Genomic DNA, 23,677 nt, shown 5'->3' with positions numbered 1-23,677 from the left:
GTTTGAGTATTGGAACATCCATGACTGTAACGAAGTTTTCTGTTTATGAGTAAAGGAGTTTTACTGGCTAATAAACTCTGGTGACTAATTTTAAAGAACCTTTTTTAAATCTAGAGGATTTTTTCACTCAGAAATAATTGTATGCAACTATGTAATAAGTCTATTTAAAGACTAATTTTTAAAACACTGTATTTCTTTAGTCTGAATTTGTCATTCTGGGCTCTGGCTTCTTGACTGTTTAGTAGGTAACCACACTTAGTAGTGTTACTGTTACCTTAAAAACTATTTCTTAACATGTAGTCCGGTCTTAATTTTTCTTGCATGATGATGCACAAGCATTGACAGCCTGCAACTTTATGGACTAAAAGAAAAAAAGAAAAAAGAGAAAAGTACCTAGGTCTGTTTTTATTTCTCCCCCCCCCCCCCCCCCCTTCTTAAATGCTTCTGTTGGAACTATTAACTAGCACTGTTTGTAGCCAGATCCTGAATTCTAAAATGTAGGAGCACATACTGTGGTATATCAGTAGTCTTCCAGTGTAACAGATACATGTAACACATGATGTTCTAGCTAAGTAGTTGTGAAGTATTTTACAATATTTTGTTAGATTTTAAATTTGATTGAATAGTAAATGTCTGCATTTTCAAATTAACATAGTGATGTTTTAGTTAGAAAACATGGAAAAAAAGCACGTGGCTCTTTCTTATTCAAAGTGTGATGATTGAGCACTAATCACTTATTGATCAGAGTTTTGATTTGAAGTAACGAATTAGTTAAGCTGTCAGAGTTAGTGAAGGTAGAGCAAAGGTCTGAGTTCAGTAGGCAGCTGATATTCTGATCAGCTCCTTACAATGGCAGGACTTTCTTAAAAACATTAAAGGCATTAATATCGAACAGTGAATCAATAATTCTGTCTTAAAGATTTGGTAAAGGATTTATCTGTCTGTGGGAGGAGTGATAGAAGGGAAGGTGAAGGGCATGGAGTTTTTGCTATTTCCCTTCTTGGATCATCTCTCCCAGTTTTCATCTTTTTGCCTAGACAGCTTTTGTGAATGCAATGTAAGAGGATGAGAGACCTGGAAAAGTAGTGTTTTCAAGGGAATAAAAGAGTTTGCTGAGTGAATGATGAGTATTTCCGTTTGTTAGCAGTTGGTAAAAAAGCTCTCCTTTCATTAAGGTCACTCAAGAGTAATTTCTAGCAGACCTATACTAAGGGGACACTAAAATATAGCACTGTTTAGTTTAAAGTTTGAAAGTGATCTTAAATGGTACATGTCTGAAATTTGCTTCTATTCTAGACTTTACAGTTTTAGGCTATCTTATACATTCTGTCCCTAAATTTAGGGTAGCTTGCCATGTTTTGTTTCATTATTTTTTTTAAATCTATTTTTTCCATGTTTCACAAAAACATTGCTTTTAAGCAATTGTTAGAATGCCACACATACTGGTACTAAGCAGTTGTCTCAGTAGTTAGAAGAATGTAAAATTTTTTATATAGAATTAGATCTTCATTTGTGTAATAATTTTATTGTTATGTATTTATGTGTAAATTTTACAAATTTAAAAACGCAAGTTATGAAAAGTCATGGGAACTCTGCTTCTGTTTGTTCAGACTTGGTCAACATTTTCATTTTCAGAAGTTTGTTATATGATTCTGTCTTTGCCTACAAGCTACAAGTAGCATTTGTAAATCACAATTAATTGATGTCTTCCATTTCCTCCTGGTTGTGAACAAGTGGCTTTGTGCCTTCATTGCATGTTTTTCAAGCTCATTCCAGAGATAAAGCTGTCAATTTTTCTAAGGTCTTATAGGAGAGAAGCACTGTGTCAATCAGGATAGATATTGATCTGCTTTGTCACAACAGTGTCAGAAGAGACGATGTGAAGACCATTCTGTAGAGGTCAATAAGAGGCACAGAGTTTGGGAAATTAATTTTCTTCTCAACGTTCAGTCTGAGAAGAGTAAAAAAATGTAGTTTTTTTCTGGAATATTTAGAAAATACGTCTTTGAAAACAAAACAGCCACTGCAGTCTCTTAAGTTTGCTGTTTATGTGAATCTCAAATCAGGCATGAAAAAGTGAAGATAACAAATTGGTTCCTGTGAAAACTTTTAGTTTATGCTACATACCAATTACTCAGGAATTAAGAACTTTTTATCAGGGAACAGAAAAGAAGCAAAATATTTAATTTCTTCGATACCCACTTTTCCTTCAACTGTGGATGTTCTCTGCACATCTTCCAGATTCTGCTGAAGTCCTACTCCTGCTCTTCCTAATTCTTTTTTCTGGGTGGCTTTGCAAAATTTGCAAGAATTTGCAACAGCTTTCTTTTAAATTCTTAGAGTCTAAATAAACTACTTTAGCAAAACCACAGATTCTGTTGCATGTTAGGTTGATAAACTTCACGTGATGGATCACCCAAGTTATGATCAACTCTATAATTCTTTGTTCTTGGTTTAACAGAGTTCATGAAAGTTGTGTGTACAGGGCACTGTCAATAGTGGGCATGGCCCCTTTTCTTTGTTTTATCCACCCTTGAACTGTTCAGCTGCTTTCAAACATCTGTTTCTTCCTGTTCTGAATTTTAATTTTTTTTTTCAATGAGGCTTCTCTTTGAGTTGGCCTCCCCTATTCCACTTTCTGTGTCAAAGTTTCAGGTTACAGAGGAAGGCCCAGTAAATCCCTGTAGCTGTGAGCCAAATTGTGTTCACTTAGTCCTGTGCAAAATTAATAGCATGAGGGGTTTTAAGTGGATTTAATCAAATTCAGGGAGAATGGAATTTTCAAAAATACTGGCTAGAAGTTCTAAATTCTAGAAATTTAGATATTTTTAACCAAGTGATAACTTGGTCTGAACACGCAGAACTGATTTTCTTTTCCCATGCCCAAACTGAGCTTCCAAAATGTATGACTGGGGATGGATTTCCACACAAATTGACAAAAAACTGCTTCTGATGTAAATGAGAAAAGCATTATGGCTATGTCATGGACTTTTTATATATGATTTTGTTTTATGTCATAGTCACAAATGGATGTTCTGGTGAATTTCACCTTTCCTACACAGAAGAATTATTGTGACTGTGCCCAGCTTAAAAAGATTCATCCTAAAAAGTTATTTCTGGCAATACTGTAGGCAACTTAAAGCTGATCTTTTAATGAGAAATGTCAGACAACAAAGAACTTCACCCACCAAAGCTCTATGGGTTTTACTCTCCGAGTGAGGCTTTTTTTTGCAGGTAAGACTCATTTCCTAAAGAAAGTTTTGGGAATTGTAGCTTCTTCTGGAAGTTGCTGAAATAAACAGAGCAAACATTTTGTTTTAAAACACTTGAATGGTTAAATATTGCTTTGGATTAAATGAAAATTCCTAGTTCTTTGTTGAAAGTTGCTGCTTCATTCTGCGGAAGTATCTTGCTTTGGGAAAGAGATGTGTTAAAAGCATTAATGAATTTACATGGAGGTAGCTAGTGTTACTCCCATCTACCACATGACCTTAACATTTGTAAAGGGTTAACGAATTTTTGATGTATTAACTGATTGTTAGCATGTTAACAGATGGCTTATAAGCAAATCTAGTATCATCTACTGATGTGCTTAGTAAGTGTTAAGGTGTGTAATAGCCAAGTGTGTAAAATGTTTATAGCACACTTTGCCATTTGTGGTTTGAAATTTTGTGGGTTTGAAATTTTTTAAACTACTCATAAAGATAACTTTGAATTTTAAATGATGCCCACAACAGTCTGACCTAATTATTTCACCTTGCTAAATAATTCTCTTTCTCATGTATTCTCTCCAGGATCATATTGTTTCTTCCTGTGACAATTGGGGGAAAAAAAATTGAGAGCAGTGAGACCTCTCACATTAACTGAAAGGGTTTTTCTTAAAATTCACAAAGCCTGAAGTAGCAGCTGACTGTGCAGCAGGAAGACTGAGAACAAGAGAGTAGAGGAAACAAAAGTAAGGAACAAGAAAAAATAGGACTTCTATAGTACAGAATGGAAGGAAAGCTGTGGCATTTTCAAATATGGTAATCCAACGTGACAATATACCCATTCAATTTCTGTGGATGAGAACTTCTGCAAATAAAATCTTGAAAAGTTTGGACCAGATCTCAACATTTAGTGGTAGGGGTCCTCAGGTGGGTGGCTCCTGCTACTTTTGCCTGGTAATAAGTGAAGCTGTACTGTGACTTCTGAGGAAAAAAAATCAGCCATAATTGTCAGCAGATTTTACAGGTGATGTTTCAGTGCAAGTTTCTGCAGTCTTACCTCCCTTGTCTGAACAGGAACACACTCTTCTGACATGATTTTACAAAGTAGAAGATTACTTACATAACAATTTTTTCTTGCTAGGCAAGGGAGAAGTGCCTGCTGTTGTATATGCCATTCAGAACTACTTGAAAATTGATTGTAGTAAATTTTGCAGGTTTTTTTGAAAGGCTTCACTTTGTGTAGAAACTGGAAAGTTTTCTTGCAAATTATTTTGCTTGCACAGTATCTTTGTTTGAATATAAACGTGAAGTGGTGAATGTCTCCAAATATAGCGCAGTCCTTGGCTCCACTGGCCATGTAGAGCAAGGAGAATTAATTTTAAAGAACAAACACAATGAAAATAGCTTGCTTTATGAATACCGGTGTGCATAGATGCATAAGGCAGCTGTATGAGATGCATAGTTTTTCATGCAACCCACAATTTCATTTACCTTTTCACATATCATTTATATTTGTGGTTTATAATTGTCCAGAAATCAACTGAAAAACTCCTGCATTTCTCTTTTCTGAGTAATTCTTACTGGTTGATGTGGTCCCACTTTATGGTGAAGACAGTCCTTGAGGTTGTGACCTTGTAGTTAGTGCTATTAAATATCAATCTGCTTTGCTGCAGTTCTTCAGCTCTTTTTGTATGGTGAGCGTATCTCCTCTGGGTTGATGATGTCTTGTAAATATTATTATTGTGTTTCTACTTTAATAACCGACATTACTCATTTCAAGTATCTCAAGTGATCTCAGCAAAACTGGTCTCAAGATTTGCCCTTAAGAAACTGCATTATTCACTTTTCTTTACCCGATTCTGTTGAGCACTAGCAGTTCTTTCCCGTTTTGCCGTTTTCTTTCTTACCCCATTTGCACTGGTTACTTTTTTGTCTCCATTTATGTGATTACTTTGCCTGTAGCACCATGTGAAATGCTCTGTGGAAGTCCTCGTTAGATCAGCCGTATCCTAATCTTTCAAGAAGCAGGAATCTTCTTTTCCAGGGCATTTGGTTAGTAATGCACAATGCTACATTATTTCTGCATTGTACTTCCTAAGAGGCAAAATCCTTGAATTTCAGTCGAGAAAACTGAAGTCAGTGTTTGTCATCCATAGTTTCATATCCTGCGTCAGTTATTGCGGTTCTTTCATTTTTATTTTGCTGGTCAGATATGCACAGTACTGACATTGTTACTTGAACTAGCTTTAGTGGTTCCTCTGGTGGCCTTACTGACTGGCTCCTTTTGATTAGGATGTTGCCATGCACCTCATCTGTTACTGAGTTGGATAGATGATATTGCATTCTCTTACTACTTGTCTATCTTCTCACTTTACCCTTGTTTACCTGATTTCCTCTGTGAATGTGAGGAACAGTTATGGAGGCTACATTATTTTCTCCTGACTTCTTCTGGAGTTTTAAAATTTTTTTCTCAGTCTTGCTAGACTTTTTCTAGACATTTGTTGTCCAAGGTATTCATGCTGACCTTCTTACAGTTTCCCTGAATATATGTAAGTGGCTGAACATCCTGGTTCTTTCTTTGTAGCAACATTTTCTTAAGGCACCTGTCAGTTTTCATTATCCTGTAAAAAAAAAGGGGGGGAGAATTCTGTTGCAAATCAGGCAGGCTTTTATCTAAAGACTTTTTTCCTGTCTGGAGCAATCTTTACTAAATTTGCCATGTGCTAATCAGTTTAGCTCTTATGATGTAAAAGGAAAGTGCTTTTCCTGCTCCTATGAATATGGTTTTCAATTTCTGCATAAAGGTTTCCTTTTGGTTAATTGGCTGTTCACACTTGTACTTGTGTCTTGTAAGTGATTTCTGAATTATTTTAATTAAATCCAAATGTGCAGCAGTAATTTGAATGCATAACACCTACCTTACAACACAACTGTCCATGGCCTCTTCTTATCTAAGAGGAAGAATTTTTTATTCTGGTTGTTTTAAAGAATTTTAATGTAAGTGTTCAGGCATTTTATACATGATACAGTTAGTTATTCTTTTCCTCGTATCCTCTGGGCCTTTAAGCCCCTTAGGCAATAAAAGATGGAAGTATGGATAGTGTAATTCAGTTACTATTTTAATATATTATCACATGAAAATATATTTAATAAATAAATTCTGAATTTGTTATTAAATTGAACTTCTTTTCTGTATGTAGGATGATTCAGTACTTGCCACTGGAAAAGTTCCTTTGTTTATAAAATTTGTTATGAAATGGAATTGCTTGCATATAATTGATCTGAAGAGTTGCTTCTAATTAAAACATAATTTTGGACTGGGACTTTTTTGCTCTGCTTCTGCCCTTCCTTCCTCTAAGTGGAGCTTGATGTTACAAGTGGTCTTTGGATTGCTACTGTCTGTTCAGTTGCATATATGCAGCCTTTGGTAATTTTGCAGATGATCTAATATGTAATAGCAAATTTTTAAAATTAGAGTTTCTAACATAATGACACTTTAGGAAAAGGTTTACCTGGATCTCACTGGTACTTCTCACATGTTCTTCAGCTCATGTTTAGAAGTCGGTGGACTGCTTGAGAAAGCCTGTAGTTCTGTTTCCCTTACATGAAGGTGTCTGAGACAATTTGGGATTCTGTGATTGAATATGTCCTTGATAAAGTCCCAGGGTGGACAAGACTTGCTGCCTAACTATTCTCAGTTCCCTTAGGAAGAAGGTGATAGGGAGGATTGTTGTGTGCCACAATTTTTCATGCATACTAATCTTGCTATAATAGTACGAAGTTAGGACTTAGGTAGTTCACGTAAGTAATTGGTAAGTAATTAGTAATTACAAGTATATTGCAACTAATAGGTTAAATTTTTTCTTTAAATGCTGCTGGATGCAAAGTGACATCACACTGCAAAGGTCACCTCCTTGTCTTCTCTGGGAGCTGTTTTTCACTGTGAGTGTTCCTGGCCTGGTTCAGGCCTATGAGTAAATATTGGTGAATGGCCCCAGTTCCCCCCAGGCCTTACAAACAACGATCCCCACTGTACCATTTCCTCTTCTGCAATGGAACATGACTGTCCTCTCTAAGGACAGTTCTCCAGACCTGTAGGTGAGGATCTTGTTCTGTGTGAACAGATGAAACGTGGTACCTCTCTTTCACTGAAATAGCTACTGGAGTTCTGACACCTACGAGATTTTTGTCAGGAGGCACAATTTCCTGAGCACAATAGAAATGGAACAGTAGCATGACGTGGAATGTTCCAGTTAGATGTTAGTCACATTTTTCTTAAAAGCACAATTATTTAGGGTGAGAGACAATATTTTATTTGTCATCAAGCTTAAACGTTTCAGTGGCAATTTTTTCTTTTCCTCTTACCGATCTATTGCTTGTCACTGACGATCAGTAACTGTAGACAAAACCACTGTTTCTGAGAAATCCTTGAGTCTGCTTTGCTTGCTGGCCGTAGTAAATGAAGCTACTGGGCAATGGTGCTCAGACATGTGTTTGACAGTGATGACTTGTGTTCTTTTCTGTCTCCAATTTTGTCTCATTATGCTGTCATACCACGGGACAGACTGTAAATCTTTGAGACAAAAGCTTCCTTACACAACGTGTGTCTACTGTCTTTTACATTCTGTGGTCCAGCCTGTGAACTGGCTTTATTCAGATCCTTTCACACTGTAGCATCCCCAGTGCTCCCTCCTCCTTTGCCTCTCTGCAGAGCTTTCAGTTTGTGAATTGAGGTTTGCACTTGTGCTGATTTTTCTGGCAAAGAGTTCTTAAGTCAATGTTACTTTTTCCTTGCTCTGGGACACGGGCAACATTCTACTGAACAGAGTGGTGGAAGCCCAAAGGTAACTTATCAGTGCTGAACTCTTGCAGAGCAGGCCAATGAACCAGTTAAATTATGTCATTTTAATAGCTCAAGAGTATAATGAATAGGCTTGTAAATTCTAATGCTGACATCTTTTTTTTCCACTGGCTTGTTTTTGTGAATTGATGGTCATCTTGGGTGTAACTACTTTAATCTTACATTTTACAAGTGTTAGAACCATTTGTTACTGGAATCAGTAACTATAATAGAAAGTGGATACATCAGCTTTTTGAGATGCATTCAGCAGCAGGACTGATGAGCAGATTTTTATCTAAAGCATCACATTGAACAAAATATGACTAAACATAAATCCTGTCACTGAGTGCTCAGTCAGTTGTACTGTCTGCAGATCATTCCCTACGGTAGTGTAAAGGCTGTAAAAATAATAGATGTTTTGCTGATTATTCTAATTTTTTTTTTTTTGGTAGGGTTCTTGTTTGGTTTTTTTTTAAAATACGTTGTTCAGTTGTTTTCATGGCAAAAGATGATGCTTGAAGTATTAATTGTATTATATTATCGTATTACTGTTTACAAAGATGGTAGCAAGGTAAAAGATGGTGTTTCCCATTGCAGCATTTGACTTTGTGCTTGACTGTCATTGAATGGAGAAATAACACTAGTGATCATGTAAATAGTATGTTTGGCGTATTCCAAAAATATGTATAGGAAGAATAACTAAGTTATCAACTCTATTTAGGAAAATGCGGGGTAAATTCAATTACTTTCTTTCCCCACTTTGCAAGCAAATATTGAGTATTCAGGAACTTGACAGGATATTCTGTTTAGTGAGTATGATGTCAAGTCTCATAGCTATAAAGACTGAGCTTTCTTATGTATATTTTGGATATCTATTAAGGGTGTGCAAAAAGGGAACCTCAACTGCAAAGTAAAGGGACATTTGAACAAAATAATATAATTTTTATTAGTTTTTGTAAATCTATATAATGCTGATTGTGATGATATCTCTTCTGATTTCTGTGCTTTTTAGTTAATCTGAAAATAAAAATTACAAACATTTCACTAAAAGATTTTAGAACTCAGAGTTTATAAGGCGTTGAAGTTTGAATACAACTTTACCTTTCTTTGTGGAAAAATTGCTTGAGTGGGTCGAGTTTTCAAGGCTTTTGGATTCAGTCCGAGTTCCTGCATGTTAACTATAAAAGTTTATATAACACAGACAAGGTGACTAAATATTAACTAGAGTTTTGAAATGTTATTTTTCAAATTACATGGAAATGTTTCCATAATCTTTATACAGTTATTGTTTTATATATGTATTAAACTTCCTTTTTCTTAGAAGCCTTCTAAATAGGCTTTAAAAAATTCACCTTTTGCCCAGTGAACTTCTGAACACCTATGCAAATAAAATGTGCTACAGTTGGTAATGTTGAGAAAAGACAAATATATGAGAAGTTGATGTGTTCTGGGCACATTCCAAGAGCAACAAAAACATAAGAAAATATTCCCCAATTTGTTCCAGTAAAGGAACAGAATAAATCCACCTTAGTTTACTACTACCCAAAATTAAGTGAAAAGATAAAAAAGAAAGTGAAATTCAAATAAAATTCCATTAAAACTTGGTGTTAGTAGCTATGCTTCATTATAGGCATAGAAAAATTTGCCTTATTGTTCCATCCTACCTACATTTTATGTCTTCTTGTTTGGTTTGGTTTATTTCATTTTTTATTAAATCAAATATAAGGAAGAATTACTGAAATTTCTGGTTGTTCTAGTTCTGCGTGCATCTGGGTTGTCAGTCATGTAGTTCTTGGCAGCATTCCAGCACCAAGCTGCAAAGGAAGTAACACTTGCTATTTACAATTTTTTAATTCTTTTGTACAGCGATAATTTTACTTTCCCATGTGACCTTATTCCTCAGATTTCCTGTATTTTGAAATACTTTTTTTTTTAACTTCCCTGAGACTGCAAGTGCGATTGCATCCCAGCTGAAGCTGCTAGAAGTGAAGGACTGCCCAGCGAGCATTTAGAGCGTGCTGTATGTGATCATTCATGTGCACCATCATGGCATGTTGAGCATGTCCCAAGCTAAACTTCAGAATCCTTTTTTTTTTTTGCAGTTGTTGGTTTTGCTATTTTGAATTGAGATACTGAAACAAGACGAACTTGTTTTCCTCGTGTTCTCAGTAATAACCTGTGCTGCAGGTGCTAGAACAGAGTGAGTGAGCCCTCTTTGAAACAGTGCTGGCACTTACCCTGTATTTATTCAAAGCTGTGCTTCCATTGACTTCAGCTTTGGTTGGCAATGCACAGCAATCCTGTCCAGCCAAATCCAGGTTCATGTCAGGCACAAAAAACCATAGCAGTGACCCATGTGAAGAAGTTTTGCATTGATAGGAAAGTTGTTTAAGCCGTAAGAGCTTAAACAGCTGTTCCCTAGAGCTCATTGTTCTGATCAAAGTACTACATGTAATGTCACAGGCTCTGATGACTCCTGTGAGCCTCACTGAAGTTGTGGTATTCTGGAAACAGTTAATATTTCAGTTAATATTTTGTTGCTCAGCAGAGTTGGGTTGTGTTGTGCCACATACTGGTGCAGAAAGCTGAAAAATCTAGGGCAGCATGAAAATGTAGAACACTGAAATAGATTACTGAAACTGAGACAGTGTTCAGAATATAGGAAGCTTGGAAGCTTAGTAGGAAGCCAGTGAACTGAAATATGTAGACCCAGAGAAATGTGTCTTTGGGAGGGTCTAGATACCTGAGGAATTGTTGCTTGCACAACAAAAAATATGCAGATGAGGGGCATCTCTCAACTCCATGTGTGTTTTATATTATAGGTGCAGATGACCATGCCAACAAGGATTTAACACGCAGTCGTGTGTTTCCTGGTTAAGGATTCTGAGTATGGATGATAGCTAGGCTTGGGCACTATGTGTTAGATTGCTGACATGCATTCTTAGGGTAAAACTGGTCACTTTTTAACTATACTTCAATAATTAATGGTCAAGTGCCTTTTCTGCCAAATCTGCTGCAGTGACAGAAGAAAATGAAAAGAGCATCAGCTTTTGGAACAAGATGCATGTCTCTGCCATGGCTTAGGTCAGTCATTTCCTTTTGTAGTTCATTAGTTCCAATTACTTTGGGCTACCTGTTCTGGCTGAAAGAGTTAGTGAGGAAATCAGGCTGTGTTAGGATGCATTTCTCAGCTGTATGGTCCTCATTTGATCTTGACATTGTCATCCATGATGCAGTCATATATTTTTTTCCTCATTCTTTATCTTTCCCTCTCAGCAGTAAAGACATTGTTTGTGTATGTACTGGGAGGGACCAGAAGTAGTGCTGGCTATGCCCTGCCCTTACTGGCCCCTGCTGTGAGTCTGAAGGGGGCAGAACAAATCCTACCACATTACAGGGTACAGCAAATGGGAAAGAATTCTTTTTCTTTCAAATCTTCCAAATGTGTCAATACTTCAGATACTGCTAAGTAATATTTCTTTCATAAATAAGATAACTTTCAAAATTACTTTTGTCTTCCTGGAATTTGTTGGTGCACTTATTACAATTCAGTCATCTCCTGGAGTAAGCAACACAGGTATCTTTCCTAGAGATAAACAGACCTCTTCAAAGCACTCTTTTGATTCATTCCTAGAGCTTGTTTGTTAGGTGTGTTGGACGGAGACTGGAGACCTCTGAATAATTATCATGGTTGTGTAATTAAAGACTAGCATAATACATATGCACAAAAGTGTAAAATTCAGATAAAATGCACATTGTTGTATTTTCTCTTTTTATTTTAGTGTATTGACTCTGCAGTTATTTTTGGCAACTACTCTTTGATTTTTGATGTTTTTTTAAATTAATAGTTCATAGACACTCTATTATGTAACTTTTTTATCAGACTCATAAGTAAGATATTTCGAGGTAGGAAGCTGAGACTCAACTCCAGCTAAAGATCTGTTTCACTTTGTGATCCTTCAAAATCTGATCCTGATACGCATTTGTTATTTTTCACTATGCTTAACATGTCTGCTTTGAGGAAGTCCATGGCATGGATGAATGTATAGATAACAACCATAAAGGGCTAGGATTTAAAGTTTTGGAACCCATCTCTTCCCTAAGTGCTGTTCTTACAAAACTGCTTTTCTTTCTTTCAAGACTGGAGAATTCTAAGAACTGAAATATGCTGCCATATACACCAGCAGCTAACAAGAAGGAGCTGCTGTCTGCACACAGCAGAAATACAATCCAACGTGGGCAGGCTGGACTTAATCTTTTGCTGACTTAATGATTATTCTGTAGCCAAAGGCAGTGCCTGGTAGCTGGAGATTTCTCTTTTATCCATAATTCAGTTTATCTAAGTAGGTCTTAGGAGCTTTGTCTTCTTTAGGAAGATATCCCAGCAAATCTTCCAGACTTGATGGATTTTCAAACTTCTTTTCCAAGTTGTTTATTATGCTTTATCGCTCTATATTTTTTATTTCCATTTTAGTTCATGGTCGTAGTCCCAGAATTTTCTTGCAAAGTTCTTATGTGCTGCTTAGGACCTTTATGAATTGTTTATGTTGTTGGGATTGTTTGGCAATAGATTGGTGGCCTATGAAAACAATGCAAAAGGCAAATCCAGGAGATGGAACAGTATCAGCTCACGAACCAGGAGAACCTGTTCATGCTGAGAAACGAGGAAACATAATTGTGTGTGTGTGTGTATGTGTGCAGAAGCACCAGTTGTCTTGGAAGAAATTGCTGAATTTAGAAAACAGTTTTCAAATCTGCTGAGTACAAATGAGTTACTACTGAAATGAAAGCTACTGCGAAAAATGGTAATGGCCCTTTTATTTAGGAGCTAGAATGTTAGCCCTTGCTTGTTTTATCACCCACACTGCAAAGTCTGTAGTCAGCATGCGATATACTTATGCAGTGCCACAACATAGTCATAAAATCTGTTGCATCTAAAATTCCTTTTACTAGATTTATCTTGCTCAAGTGCTATAATGGGAAGTGTTATAATTGCCTGGTAAAGGGTTTTGATTAAATCGATCTTCCTGTGTCTAATGTAGGTCTGTTTTAATCTTGAAAATATATTGCAGGTTTGTGTGCCCCTTAAAAGGTGAGGAACATGGAGCATTCTAACAAGCCTGCCCTGCACAGCCTTGCTGCCATGCTACGATTTCTTTCTCCCTTTTTCCACTCGTGTCCGTGTGCACAGCTCCTTGGCAGGTTACAGAACAAAGAAAGACCTCCCAGGGATTTGCTGCTATAGCAGCATACTTAAAATATAACATACATATGTTAATGAAGGGCAGTTAAATTCAATTTGTAGGCTGTGTCCTCTTCTGAACTCGATGCCTTCTGACCTCTCAGACTATAATCTCAGGAATGTTTGGAGCTGGAATAAACTACCATTGTGGCCAAAGCAGCAGTCCTGCCCTTTTGCTCACCTGCCAGTGTTGGTTTTGCCAGCTCAGCTCTGCTATGGCTGTATTGTTAACCAAATCAGGGCACACATCTGACTGAAAAATACTTCCTTACCCCTGTTTAGGATATAAGCTATTTCTTTGCATTCATATTTTCTCTTCAAGAAGATGTTATCGTTGGGTATTGAGGCATCTGACCTCTTCACTTACATGCAGTACATGTATCTAAAACATGCAAATAGAAAAGGGCAACAAAATCCTTGCTTGAAGGAATGATATAGATTCTCTTTGATTAAGGAAAAATATGGATTCTATTTAATCAATTTACTAATATATCAGTAGAATGGATTTTTTTTCATCAAAGTTAGTGCTTTTTCTTTTCAATTTAGCCTTGCATTTTTTTTAAGGAAGTGATTATGAAATAAAACAAGCTCTTCTCTCCTAGTGCATATTACTAAGAAGTGGGTTGTTTCAACCAAACAAAGTATTCTTTTTGGAAAAAAAAAAACCTCAGCATTTTGGAAGTTTTTGTTTGGTTTGAGGTTATTTTTTCCCCTAAGCTTTACTTTGGATTTGCTGGACATACATTTTATTTTATGTTCCAATGTATTGATCTACTTGGATAGGTGAACAAGTACTCTTTTAAATACAGTGTATGATTGTTGGAATTCTAAGCAGCTGTAGAAGACAAAAATCATCAATGAGAATTGAAAATCAGCGAGATCATTTGAACTTTGGTACTTAGTATAGCTTCTAACAGAAATCAAGTATTATTCTTTGAACATCATGTTTGACTACCAAAAATGCTCAGTAGATGAAATAAATGTGTATAGAAAATAATAGTAGTCCACTTATAGAAAATACAACATTAGCACATTGGATAAGGGAAATTGGGTCTTCATTTTAGAGTAGGCACTGTGGGAACATGAGATTTTTGACAGTAAGATTATCTGTATTTCAGAGTTTTCTGTAACAGCAAGCTTTTAATGATGTGTATTTATTTTAATACCAGAACAGGAATGTTAAAAGAAAGCTTAATTATACCAGTGAACTCCCTTCTCTCCTTTAGTTTTATTTAAAGACAATGTAAGAACAAGGTGGTTCAAGAGAAATAGTATTTATTAAGAAAGAATTTTATTACTTTTTCTATGGATATTGCTTTTACTCTGAGGATTTTAAAAACTAGTTTTTCAAGCAAGAGTATCTTCTAGTAACCAACATGTAAAACATTGTTCCAGGAATTGTGGGAGCAGATTACAACGAAGGTTTCAGTTTGCTGGTAGAATGTTATACCATTCTTTATCAACTGTAGTATAATATAGTATACACTCCCCCCCTATTTTTAAATGATATTGGTGAGAATAGGAAAATTAATTTTTTAATCAACAGGGTGACTACAAGGGGCCATTCTGTTATGCTGTTCTATGGTGTACAGGACTCTGGATACATGGGCATTGGTAAATTATTTCCTCCATGGGATTGTTTCTGAACTTTGAAACTTCTTGTTCTAGTAGGCCTGCTAAAGACTGATTCTGGGTTTTGTTTTTCTTTTCTTTTTCCCTTTTACTTACCAAAAGCAGAAGCAGAACTACAGTGAATTAAAAAGGGGAGATTCAAACACTACAGACCAGCCCTTGCTTGGGTTTTTGAGTGCCCTACAGTGGAAGTGTTATCCTAACTTGCCTTTTTTTTTTTTTTTTTTTCTTGCTCCTAGTGTACTTTTCTTAAACCTTTCAGATTAATGTTAGACATTTGAAGAAGTACTTGGTACTTTCTGGCACAAAGGTGCCTGCTTGAGCATTGCTTGCTTCTGCTCTGATGTTAAGGTAGCACAGTGGCAGAAAGCAGATGATGAGCTGTAAACCAACAATCTCTGAAACAATTTAATTTCTCCAGTGTAAGCATTAATGCTGCTTTATTTCTAAGTTCCTATTTAAGTGATAATGTTTAGAATTAGCTACTGCTTGTATGTATATTTTTAGAAATATTTAAAAGCCTCTTTGCATAGCTGTAGTGGTGAAAACAGCAGTTGCAAAATGAAGGGTATAAATTTAAACAACTGCAGACATATTTATAAATTCTAATTTTTTTTTCTTATAAAAAGTCCTATGAAGAAATTTAGAATTGGATGCTGGAATTTATATAACAAGAAATGAGCCTGTGTTAGAAAATTAAGTTTTTCAATAACACTTGTCTTTTCTTCTTCTTTTTTTTTTTTCTTCTAGGACCGGAATAGGCCCTATGACACTTTTAACTTGCACTCTTTGGAAAATTCCTTAATGGATATGATAAGGACTGATCATGAGCCTCTGAAAGGTAAACACTACCCTCCCAGTGGCCCACCAATGAGTTTCGCTGATATAATGTGGAGGAATCATTTTACAGGTTAGGAATATTCATATGTCCATGCTTGCTTGGTGTTTAAACAAAAATCAGCTTTTCAGTATTTCTATAAACTTTTTGTTAATAAATGAGTTTCCATTTATGTGAAATTTCTGTTTTCCCATCTTAAGATAAACTTCTCTACTAGGAAGATAAGGTGAAATGTGTATCCATTTATTGTAAGTGTACCATCATAGTATTATCTGACTGGCATATCTGAAAAATGGAATCTTGCATCAGCAAATTGTAGAGTGAGATATCTCGCTGCAGTCACTTGAAAAAATATTTCATGCAACTGAAGTCCAGTTGTTGTGTCCAACATCTTTTTCAAAGGTGTGGGTTCACTTATGTGTGGGTTATGAGCTAGGATACACTGGTCCTAAACCAACCGCTGTATCAAGATTACAGTTATTTCAGGTTTCCTTTCAACAAATTTATCTTAGTTTGGATTTCAAATTGTTAGGGGAAGCCAAAAGATATTAGATATTTTTAGGTACTGGGAAAGTTTTGATTATTTATGCTGTTAAACTGTGTTTGTTCTAGCAGGTGTTGTGTTAGAGATGAAACCATTTCTAATACTTGGCTGATAGTAAAGTAAAAGGCGTGGCAGCATTTCATTGAATTCCTGATCGACCTGCACCCTCCTTTGTCTTTATCTTTCATTGGTTACGTTTAAAAATAGGTACACATTCTTGCTGATACGCATTCTTGCTGATTTACAAGACTGTAGATAGTTGTAAGCTGTGTACCAAGGAAGTATTGAACAAGAAATGATTCCCAAACACTAGGAAGTCAGAACACAAAGAAGAAATTTAGTTGTGTATAGCACTTCCTATGTTAATGCTTATATACATGTTTTTTGATGACATGACTGCCTCATTTACTCCCCTCTCCATTTCCAAAAATATTTTTTCTTGGTCAAAAGTGTTGTGCCTTTTTGGCCATCTTTCTGGCTACAGGTGTTTTTCACAACCCAAACAAACGGGCTTCTGTACCATCTTCTAACCTGTGCTTTCCACTGTTACCTTGAAATTTGCTGTCCCATAGCCTTCATGTGTCTTTAACCATTATTCATCTGTCTAAAATAGCAAGGAATATATATAGTCTCCTGTCTATTCTGATCATAAACCTCTAAAATAAGAGTTAAAGTTGAACTTAAAAAACCAAGCTCAACAAAATTGACATTCCTACTGGATATATGTTTCATACGGTTGACATTAGAACCTTAAATAAAATTCAAATTGCTAGTAAATGCAGTTAAGTATTTATTGTATCTTGTTAGATGCAATGTAATTTAGCTGAAACTCCCATGATTTTTATGGGGGTTTTCAGTATTTATTTACATATACAAATAGAGACTAATTTTTTAAGAATGAATTTCCATATGAATCTGAGTGTGGAAAAAATGAAAAAGACGGGTGTAGAAATTGGATTGGATATTAATTGTTGAAGTTAGATATTACACGAAGTTTAAATTGATCTTTCCCATTTTACAGTGGAACCATTACTTTACTTTTGCTCTAACAAAGGCTTCTGACTCAGATTGGATGTGCTCTTTCTAACTATTTCATTTTCTCATTCAGTGCTTCTCACCCGTTTTTGGCCTTCCTGCCTTGCCAATGAGCTCATTTCCAGTCAGTAGCTGTTGGAGAAGTCTGCTTTTCTGTTAGTTACCTCCTTGTGTCTCTGCCTATCTGGTTGATGTTTTTTTTTTTCCCCCCAGATACAGTTGCTTTCCCTGTCTTAGTTTCTTCTCCTCCATCTAAGTACAGGGCTGACTTTGTCAGCCCCCAGCCTTGCCTTGGCCTCATGTGCCCTTTCCCTGCTCCTGTTTTCACACTGCAACATGACTGGAATATTTGTAGGAGCGGCTCTTTCAGGACACGTTCATTCTCCCCTTGCAGGAGGTGTTGCCTTCCTCTGTGTTAAATGGATCTATGTTACTGATTTAGCTGAATCCTTTTCCTGAAAACCATTCTTCTGCAAAAATTGATTTGATCCACAAATCACTTTCTTACTGCATTTTTGCTGTTTCTTTTTTCTGTGAAAATTAGTCCTGACTGTTTTCCTGTACATCCCACTTCTTTTTCTTTGCAAAGGTGCAGAAGGTTTTCAGCTGCTGTCCTCTGTGCCTTCCTCACATTTCACTTTGTCGTCTTCTAAACTCACTTGCTTTTTCTTATTTATTCCACTCTCCTCTGACTCTCCCCCTTAAGGTAGCAGGATATTTTAATCTGTTACCACATTCAGAAAGTAAGTGATCAATTCTACTTGCTTTGGCTTGCTTTTAAGTTTTCAGTGATTTTCACCAAATTTTTGTTTATTTTCACCTTGAACCTTTTTGAATACATTGGTTATGTATTTCAGCTTAATTTTTTTCAGTTCCTTGTAGAGAAACCCATGTGAATGCCTCTTGTGTGAAATATCTGGAATATTACTAACTTAACCAACTCTCTGAGCTAGTTCCTCTTTATTTTACCACCTCTGTCTTGGTAGTAAACTGTTTATTCCGTTTAAATCTTTACTTCCTCATGCATCTGGTTGTCCTCTCTTAGGTTTATGTGCTGTTTATTCTGTAGATACAAAATAAAGCAGCCACAAAAATCCTAATTTAAAATAAAAGCAATGAGATAGCTTTCAAATGAGTTTTTAAACTTGTTCTTTTGGTAAATGAGCCCTTTTTTCTCAGACAGTCACAGCTAGCAGTGCTTACAGGTCAGTTTGCCCTGCATTTACTATCCAAATTTTTAAGTGGGAAGGGTGAAAAGGGTGAGTACCAAAATCCTGTGATTTTGAAAAATACAGGAAGATTTGATTCTAGAAAACTATATGTTTCTTGGAGCCTCCAATGCATGTTACGGAGCCAGTGGAGCTGTTTCAGGATCATTTCCTGAACCTGCTGCTGCCAGCAAACACTTATTTTTAGAAGTACTGTCTGTATATGTATTCATGAGTAAAATATTGCAAGCAGTTTATCTGAAGTTTGAAACTTTGCTTGAAACATCATCCTGCTTGGCATATGTGTCCTTCATGTCCCAGCAGATACTTGGAACAAAAAATAATTCTCTTAGGTATGGAACAAGAGCTCCCAATTAGAATGTGGGTGGGAGGATTAACCATAAAAGGTTCTGATGGGAAGACCAAATTGAAATGCTTCTGGGATATTTTGTTCCTATTTTGGGGTCCGAGTTCCTCGTGCTCTGTTTGGTTCAGAGGAGGCAGTGGAGAAGCTCAAGGTGAGAAAGGGAGAGTCTATCCTCTTGTTTGTAGTAGCTGAAGTTTCACACCTTTCTCTCGATCTGAGGCGTGGTCAGGCTTTGTCCTGTAGGCCATAGAAATTGAGTTTATTTCAAGGTCACCAAAGCAGATCACTTCTTTGAAAGCATGATCCACTTGGCCTTGAGAGGGCATGTGATTAAGTGGCATTTTCTGGGGAGGGTGGTTTTTATTGCTTTCAAGTGTGGAGCGGAGCAAGTCTGGCAGATTGTTAATGCAGCAGAAGAGGCCCGATCCTCACTCTGCAATGCTGAGTTACTTACATTGAGCCGGTCTGATTGGCAGCCTGGCTTGGTGCTCTCCAGCCAGGAGAGCTGGGGTCACTCAGTTACTCAAGTTCTTTTTGTGTATTTCTTGCTGTAAAAGAGACTTGAAATCTAGCTCTGAGGTTTCTGGACCTAAATTACCAGCATGTCCATCTAAGTTGCATTTTATCATGAGCCCAGTCTTGGGAGAAGGTGCTCAGTGTCAGCTCTTGTTTTGTTTCTAAAAGTGATTTCTTTTTCTCAGCTTTTCCTGCCAGGTAGGGGTACCCTTCTGTGTGTTCCTGTCTATCTGTCCTCATAGTCTGGGAACTGTGTAACTTTACAAATCATTTGCCATTTTTGTGCTTTGAGATTTAAGGAATCTAAATTAATTGGAAAGGAATTCTCATTTTCGTTTGTCCCAAGACACTTTGGCAGATTTCCCTGCCTGCTTTCTCTACCATCAAGACCAGCTTCAACATTTTTCATTTCTTTCAGTCAAAACTCGTAAATACTTTCCTTCTTTCAAAAGAAGGGGGAAAAAAGGAAGAAAAGTTGAGTAAAGGAATTATTAAGCATCACTTGGCTAATGACAAATTACAGTGTATGGCCCGGGCTCTCTGGCTGTTCCCAATGTCAGTCATAACGAGGCCTCTTTGACTGAAATGTGCAGTATCTCCTAAGATGTTTTTCTTGAACAGTCTTACTTATTTTCTGAGTGACCAATAAAACATATGCTACAAAAGTATGAGGGACAGTTTTACTTTAATGAGGAAAGGTTATATTTGCAGTATTTTATAACCTTTTTTTAATTTACATTCTGCCTTGACCTAAAGGTGTAGGGCAAAAGTGAATTATCAGAATGGCTGTGGGTAGATGCCACTTGTCACTGATCAGAACATTTCTTTCCTCCATAAAAGTGTCTCCTGTCTGTGGTGTGATATGTCACTGTTGCAATATGCTTAGCCGTGTCAAACTATTGCATTACAACACAAACAGAGGCATTCTGATCTATAAAAAATATTTTGATCAGTACTAACTAACAGCTGCTTTTGTTCTATTTTTAAATAATTAAATAAAATATTTCAGCTGTGTTAGATCATGTGCTGTGCACATGTGCTACTGACAGGTCATGAAACTAAGTATAAAATTGAGAGAAATCATGTCCTTCAAAGTATTTATTTTAAATTTGTTGTTACACTAGATAACAGCAATGTTTGGGTTTTATTCTAAATCAGAACAGAAACAAACTTTGTAATTTATAAATCCTCACCTAACAAAAAATCTATTTTTTTTTAAAGTATCAGTGTGGCATGACTTCAAATATAAATAATTGGAGACAACACATGTACAGGGAGATTTCAAGAGTAGGCTTTATTATACCTAATTTTAATGGATATCATACTGTAGAAAGATGCATAAAGCATGTGTTGATTATGTCATAATATTTCAGTAGTGATCAAGATGTTAAATATAAATGTACCACAGTTCAGAGGCAGAAATAGCATCTGTAGGGAAACTTTTTATCTTGATTTTCAGTACTTAATGTCATCCATTTATTTGTGAAATACAAACCTGAAGTTACTGGGTTACTACCTCATAACTTTTGTAAAGACTCTATCAGGTCATGTGAAAACTAAGCAAAATTTAAGATTTCTTGTTTGCATTTAAATTAACCACATTTTTGACAGCCAGGTGTTTGAAGATTACATACAACTTAAGACTGTTGTAATAAATACAGAATGGGCCTTTACGTTTCCACTTCGATTTGCGTTAATTTCAGTACATGCCACCTGGTTTTGTTCAGCTGTAAGTGTTCCTAGGCTTTTTGTAAGCAAAGCACTAAGTTTGCCACATGACCTAAGAAAAGTGAAGGTGAATGGATCATATTTGTGTTTGCAGTCAGCAGCTGAACACAAAGGTCGTGCAAATAGAACAAGTGTTGTCATCTCAGTCCTAGAAATGGTGCTACACTGTTGGAGCTTTTTGCAACACTTTCATTAGAAAAAGAGTGTAGTGTGCCAGCACTTGCTCATCAGCCCCCTTTCTGTAAATAATCATGAAAAACAGAGTGAGCAGACAGATGTGTTTGCACGTGTATTTGTGTTTAAAATTAGGCCCCTCATGCTAATCCTTTTGAAGGAAAAAGAGTGTGTTGCCCTTCATTTAAAACTCTGGTTATTTAAGAAAATCCTCTTTAATTTTTTTTTTCAGGACACGGTATGGTCATTAAATGGTTGATTTTTCTTAAATAAGTGCCTTTTGCAAGGATCCTCTACTATGGTCATACTTGTTGATTTGCAGCTGGCAGCCAGCATGTCCTTGTCTTTGACCTGCTGAATCTGTTTGGTCAGGAGTGGTGGGGTTTTTTTGTTTGCTTTGTTTAGTTTAAGAAGTGGTTATAGAGATAGGAAATTTTCCTTCTCTTTATTTCCCTTTTTTCGTTGTGCTATTGAAGACTGACCTCACAAAGACCTAAAGCTGTTTCGCTTTTTTTCTTTCTCACTTTGCTACTGTTTTGAGGGTTTTGTATATTTTAGTATAGATTGCTAGTGGAAAAGTCTGCTTGGATACTGTTTTATTTTAGCCCCCCCAAACACACCAGTGAAAAATACCAATATTGCTCTTTTGAATACAGTTCTAGAACTTCAGTGTGAATGAGCATATGTGTACAAATACTTGTCTACCACTTACAAGTAATTCTAAATTTAACTTTAAGTTCAAGTCCTGCTTTCAAAGTACTATTATCTTGAAAATATAGCTGTTTTCAAGCTAAAAATATTTGCCCTACTTAAATGTATTCAAGACTACTGTGTTTTATTGGAGCAACGTAATTTACTTATAAAGTCTGCATTTCACTGTAATGTATATTCTGTTTTATTTTATAGGTTGCTTTCCCTACTGATAGGATATATATTCTTAGTCAGTGATAGGAAGAAGTTTTACTACTGATATTCATAGCTGATAATTACACACTTCACATTGCCACAGTATGTTTTTGTGCAGTTAAAGTATATACATGTGAACACAGTAACAATTCTTCATATTTCCGTTCTGGCAAACAATAGTACTTTTGTTCTGCTTGATATTTTAGGTTTTTTAAAGACCTGTAAGTGTGGGTGTTTAAATTATGGGTGTGAACAAATGACAAATATACATTAAAAAAGGGGAGGAGAATAAGGTCAATAAACTTCTTCAGAGAGCTACCTTTTAGTTTTATGGTTTTTTTATGTGGACACTTGCTTACAGCATTCTTGGTGGTGAAATTGTCTTGGGCATGTGTGTTGAGTTAATGTAGCATAGTTTCACATGTCTGTAATTTTGGGAAAAAGGAGAGAGAATGGTCTAAGGTCTTTCAGGTAAAAAATATTAAAAGTCTTGTCTGTGCACACGTGCTTCATGCCTTGTGGCCATTTGTGAGTCCTGGAGCACTTGCTTATGGCTGAGCTGGGGGTGTGGGGAGATGAGAGAGGCTGTGTGGAGTGGTAGGTTGTGCTGTAAACTGAGCTTTTGAGTACATGTGAATCAGATGGATAATCTTATTTCACATGTTTGGAGTAATATTCTGGTCTTGCTTTGGTTTTTGGCACTCTTCTGTGTCTAAACTTCGCCCTACCCCTCTTGCTACCTATCTATCCAAATAAGTATTGCTGGCTTTTAGTGCTTTTTCTTGGCACTAACTTGGAAATCATAGAAAAGAGTGGTAAGGGAGGTAGTATTGCTAAAGAAATAGAGCAGACCTAGTCCTGTTGCCACTTTTCATTTGACCTTGCCACAGGATTATGCAGTCATAAATTGTAATTGATATCAACAGTGATCGTAAGAATTATGTGACAGGAAGTTCTCATTCCCTGAAAGTTCAGGACAGGTCAAAAGCAGACCAACTTTGCTATTTTCTAGCAAATCTTATGCCAAATACTATTTGCTGAATTGGTATAAGTGGTCAGTCTTGGTGCAAATCGTCAGGTAAAATAGCGCAAGAAGTTTTACTCGATACATAAGCAATGAACATTGTTTCTTGGAATGCTGATTGTTACATTAAAAAGTTTAGAATAGGTAACTATAATCTTGAAGGTCCTTCAGTATGTGAGTGTTCATATCCAGGGGCTAACCCAGGGGTTGCCCAAGTTAAAAAAACCATGAAGCACTTAGGAAGAGTAAATGAATAAAGCAAGAAATGCAGTAGTGGTAAAACTGTGTCTGATACTCATGTTTACTATTTCTGGAACAGCATTATTTCTCAAAACTGATTGTGTAACTCAAAATTATCTAGACAATTTAAAACGTTTATTTGTGAAAGAATCAATAAGGATTCATATGTGGGAA

The 23,677-nt window shown here is 36.2% G+C and overlaps 1 protein-coding gene across 5 annotated transcripts in view; it reads left to right on the top strand.

Annotated features, from left to right (window-relative positions):
* Positions 1 to 23,677, top strand: part of CPEB3 (cytoplasmic polyadenylation element binding protein 3) — an 83,338-nt gene that overhangs the window by 12,979 nt on the left and 46,682 nt on the right. For 4 of the 5 annotated variants that reach the window (XM_066191174.1, XM_066191177.1, XM_066191173.1 and 1 more), the window contains exon 3: positions 15,674 to 15,833. In XM_066191174.1, the coding sequence (XP_066047271.1) occupies positions 15,674 to 15,833 (160 nt within the window). The remainder of the gene's footprint in view (positions 1 to 15,673; positions 15,834 to 23,677) is intronic. The other variant, XM_066191175.1, reaches the window with a different exon arrangement.

Source organism: Chamaea fasciata, unplaced genomic scaffold, assembly GCF_029207755.1.
Source record: "Chamaea fasciata isolate MVZ Bird 193981 ecotype frontalis unplaced genomic scaffold, bChaFas1.0.hap1 SCAF_9, whole genome shotgun sequence".
NCBI classification, from domain to species: Eukaryota; Metazoa; Chordata; class Aves; order Passeriformes; family Sylviidae; genus Chamaea; species Chamaea fasciata.
The sequence above is the reverse complement of the archived record's forward strand: the minus strand, read 5'-3'. Positions and strand labels throughout refer to the sequence as shown.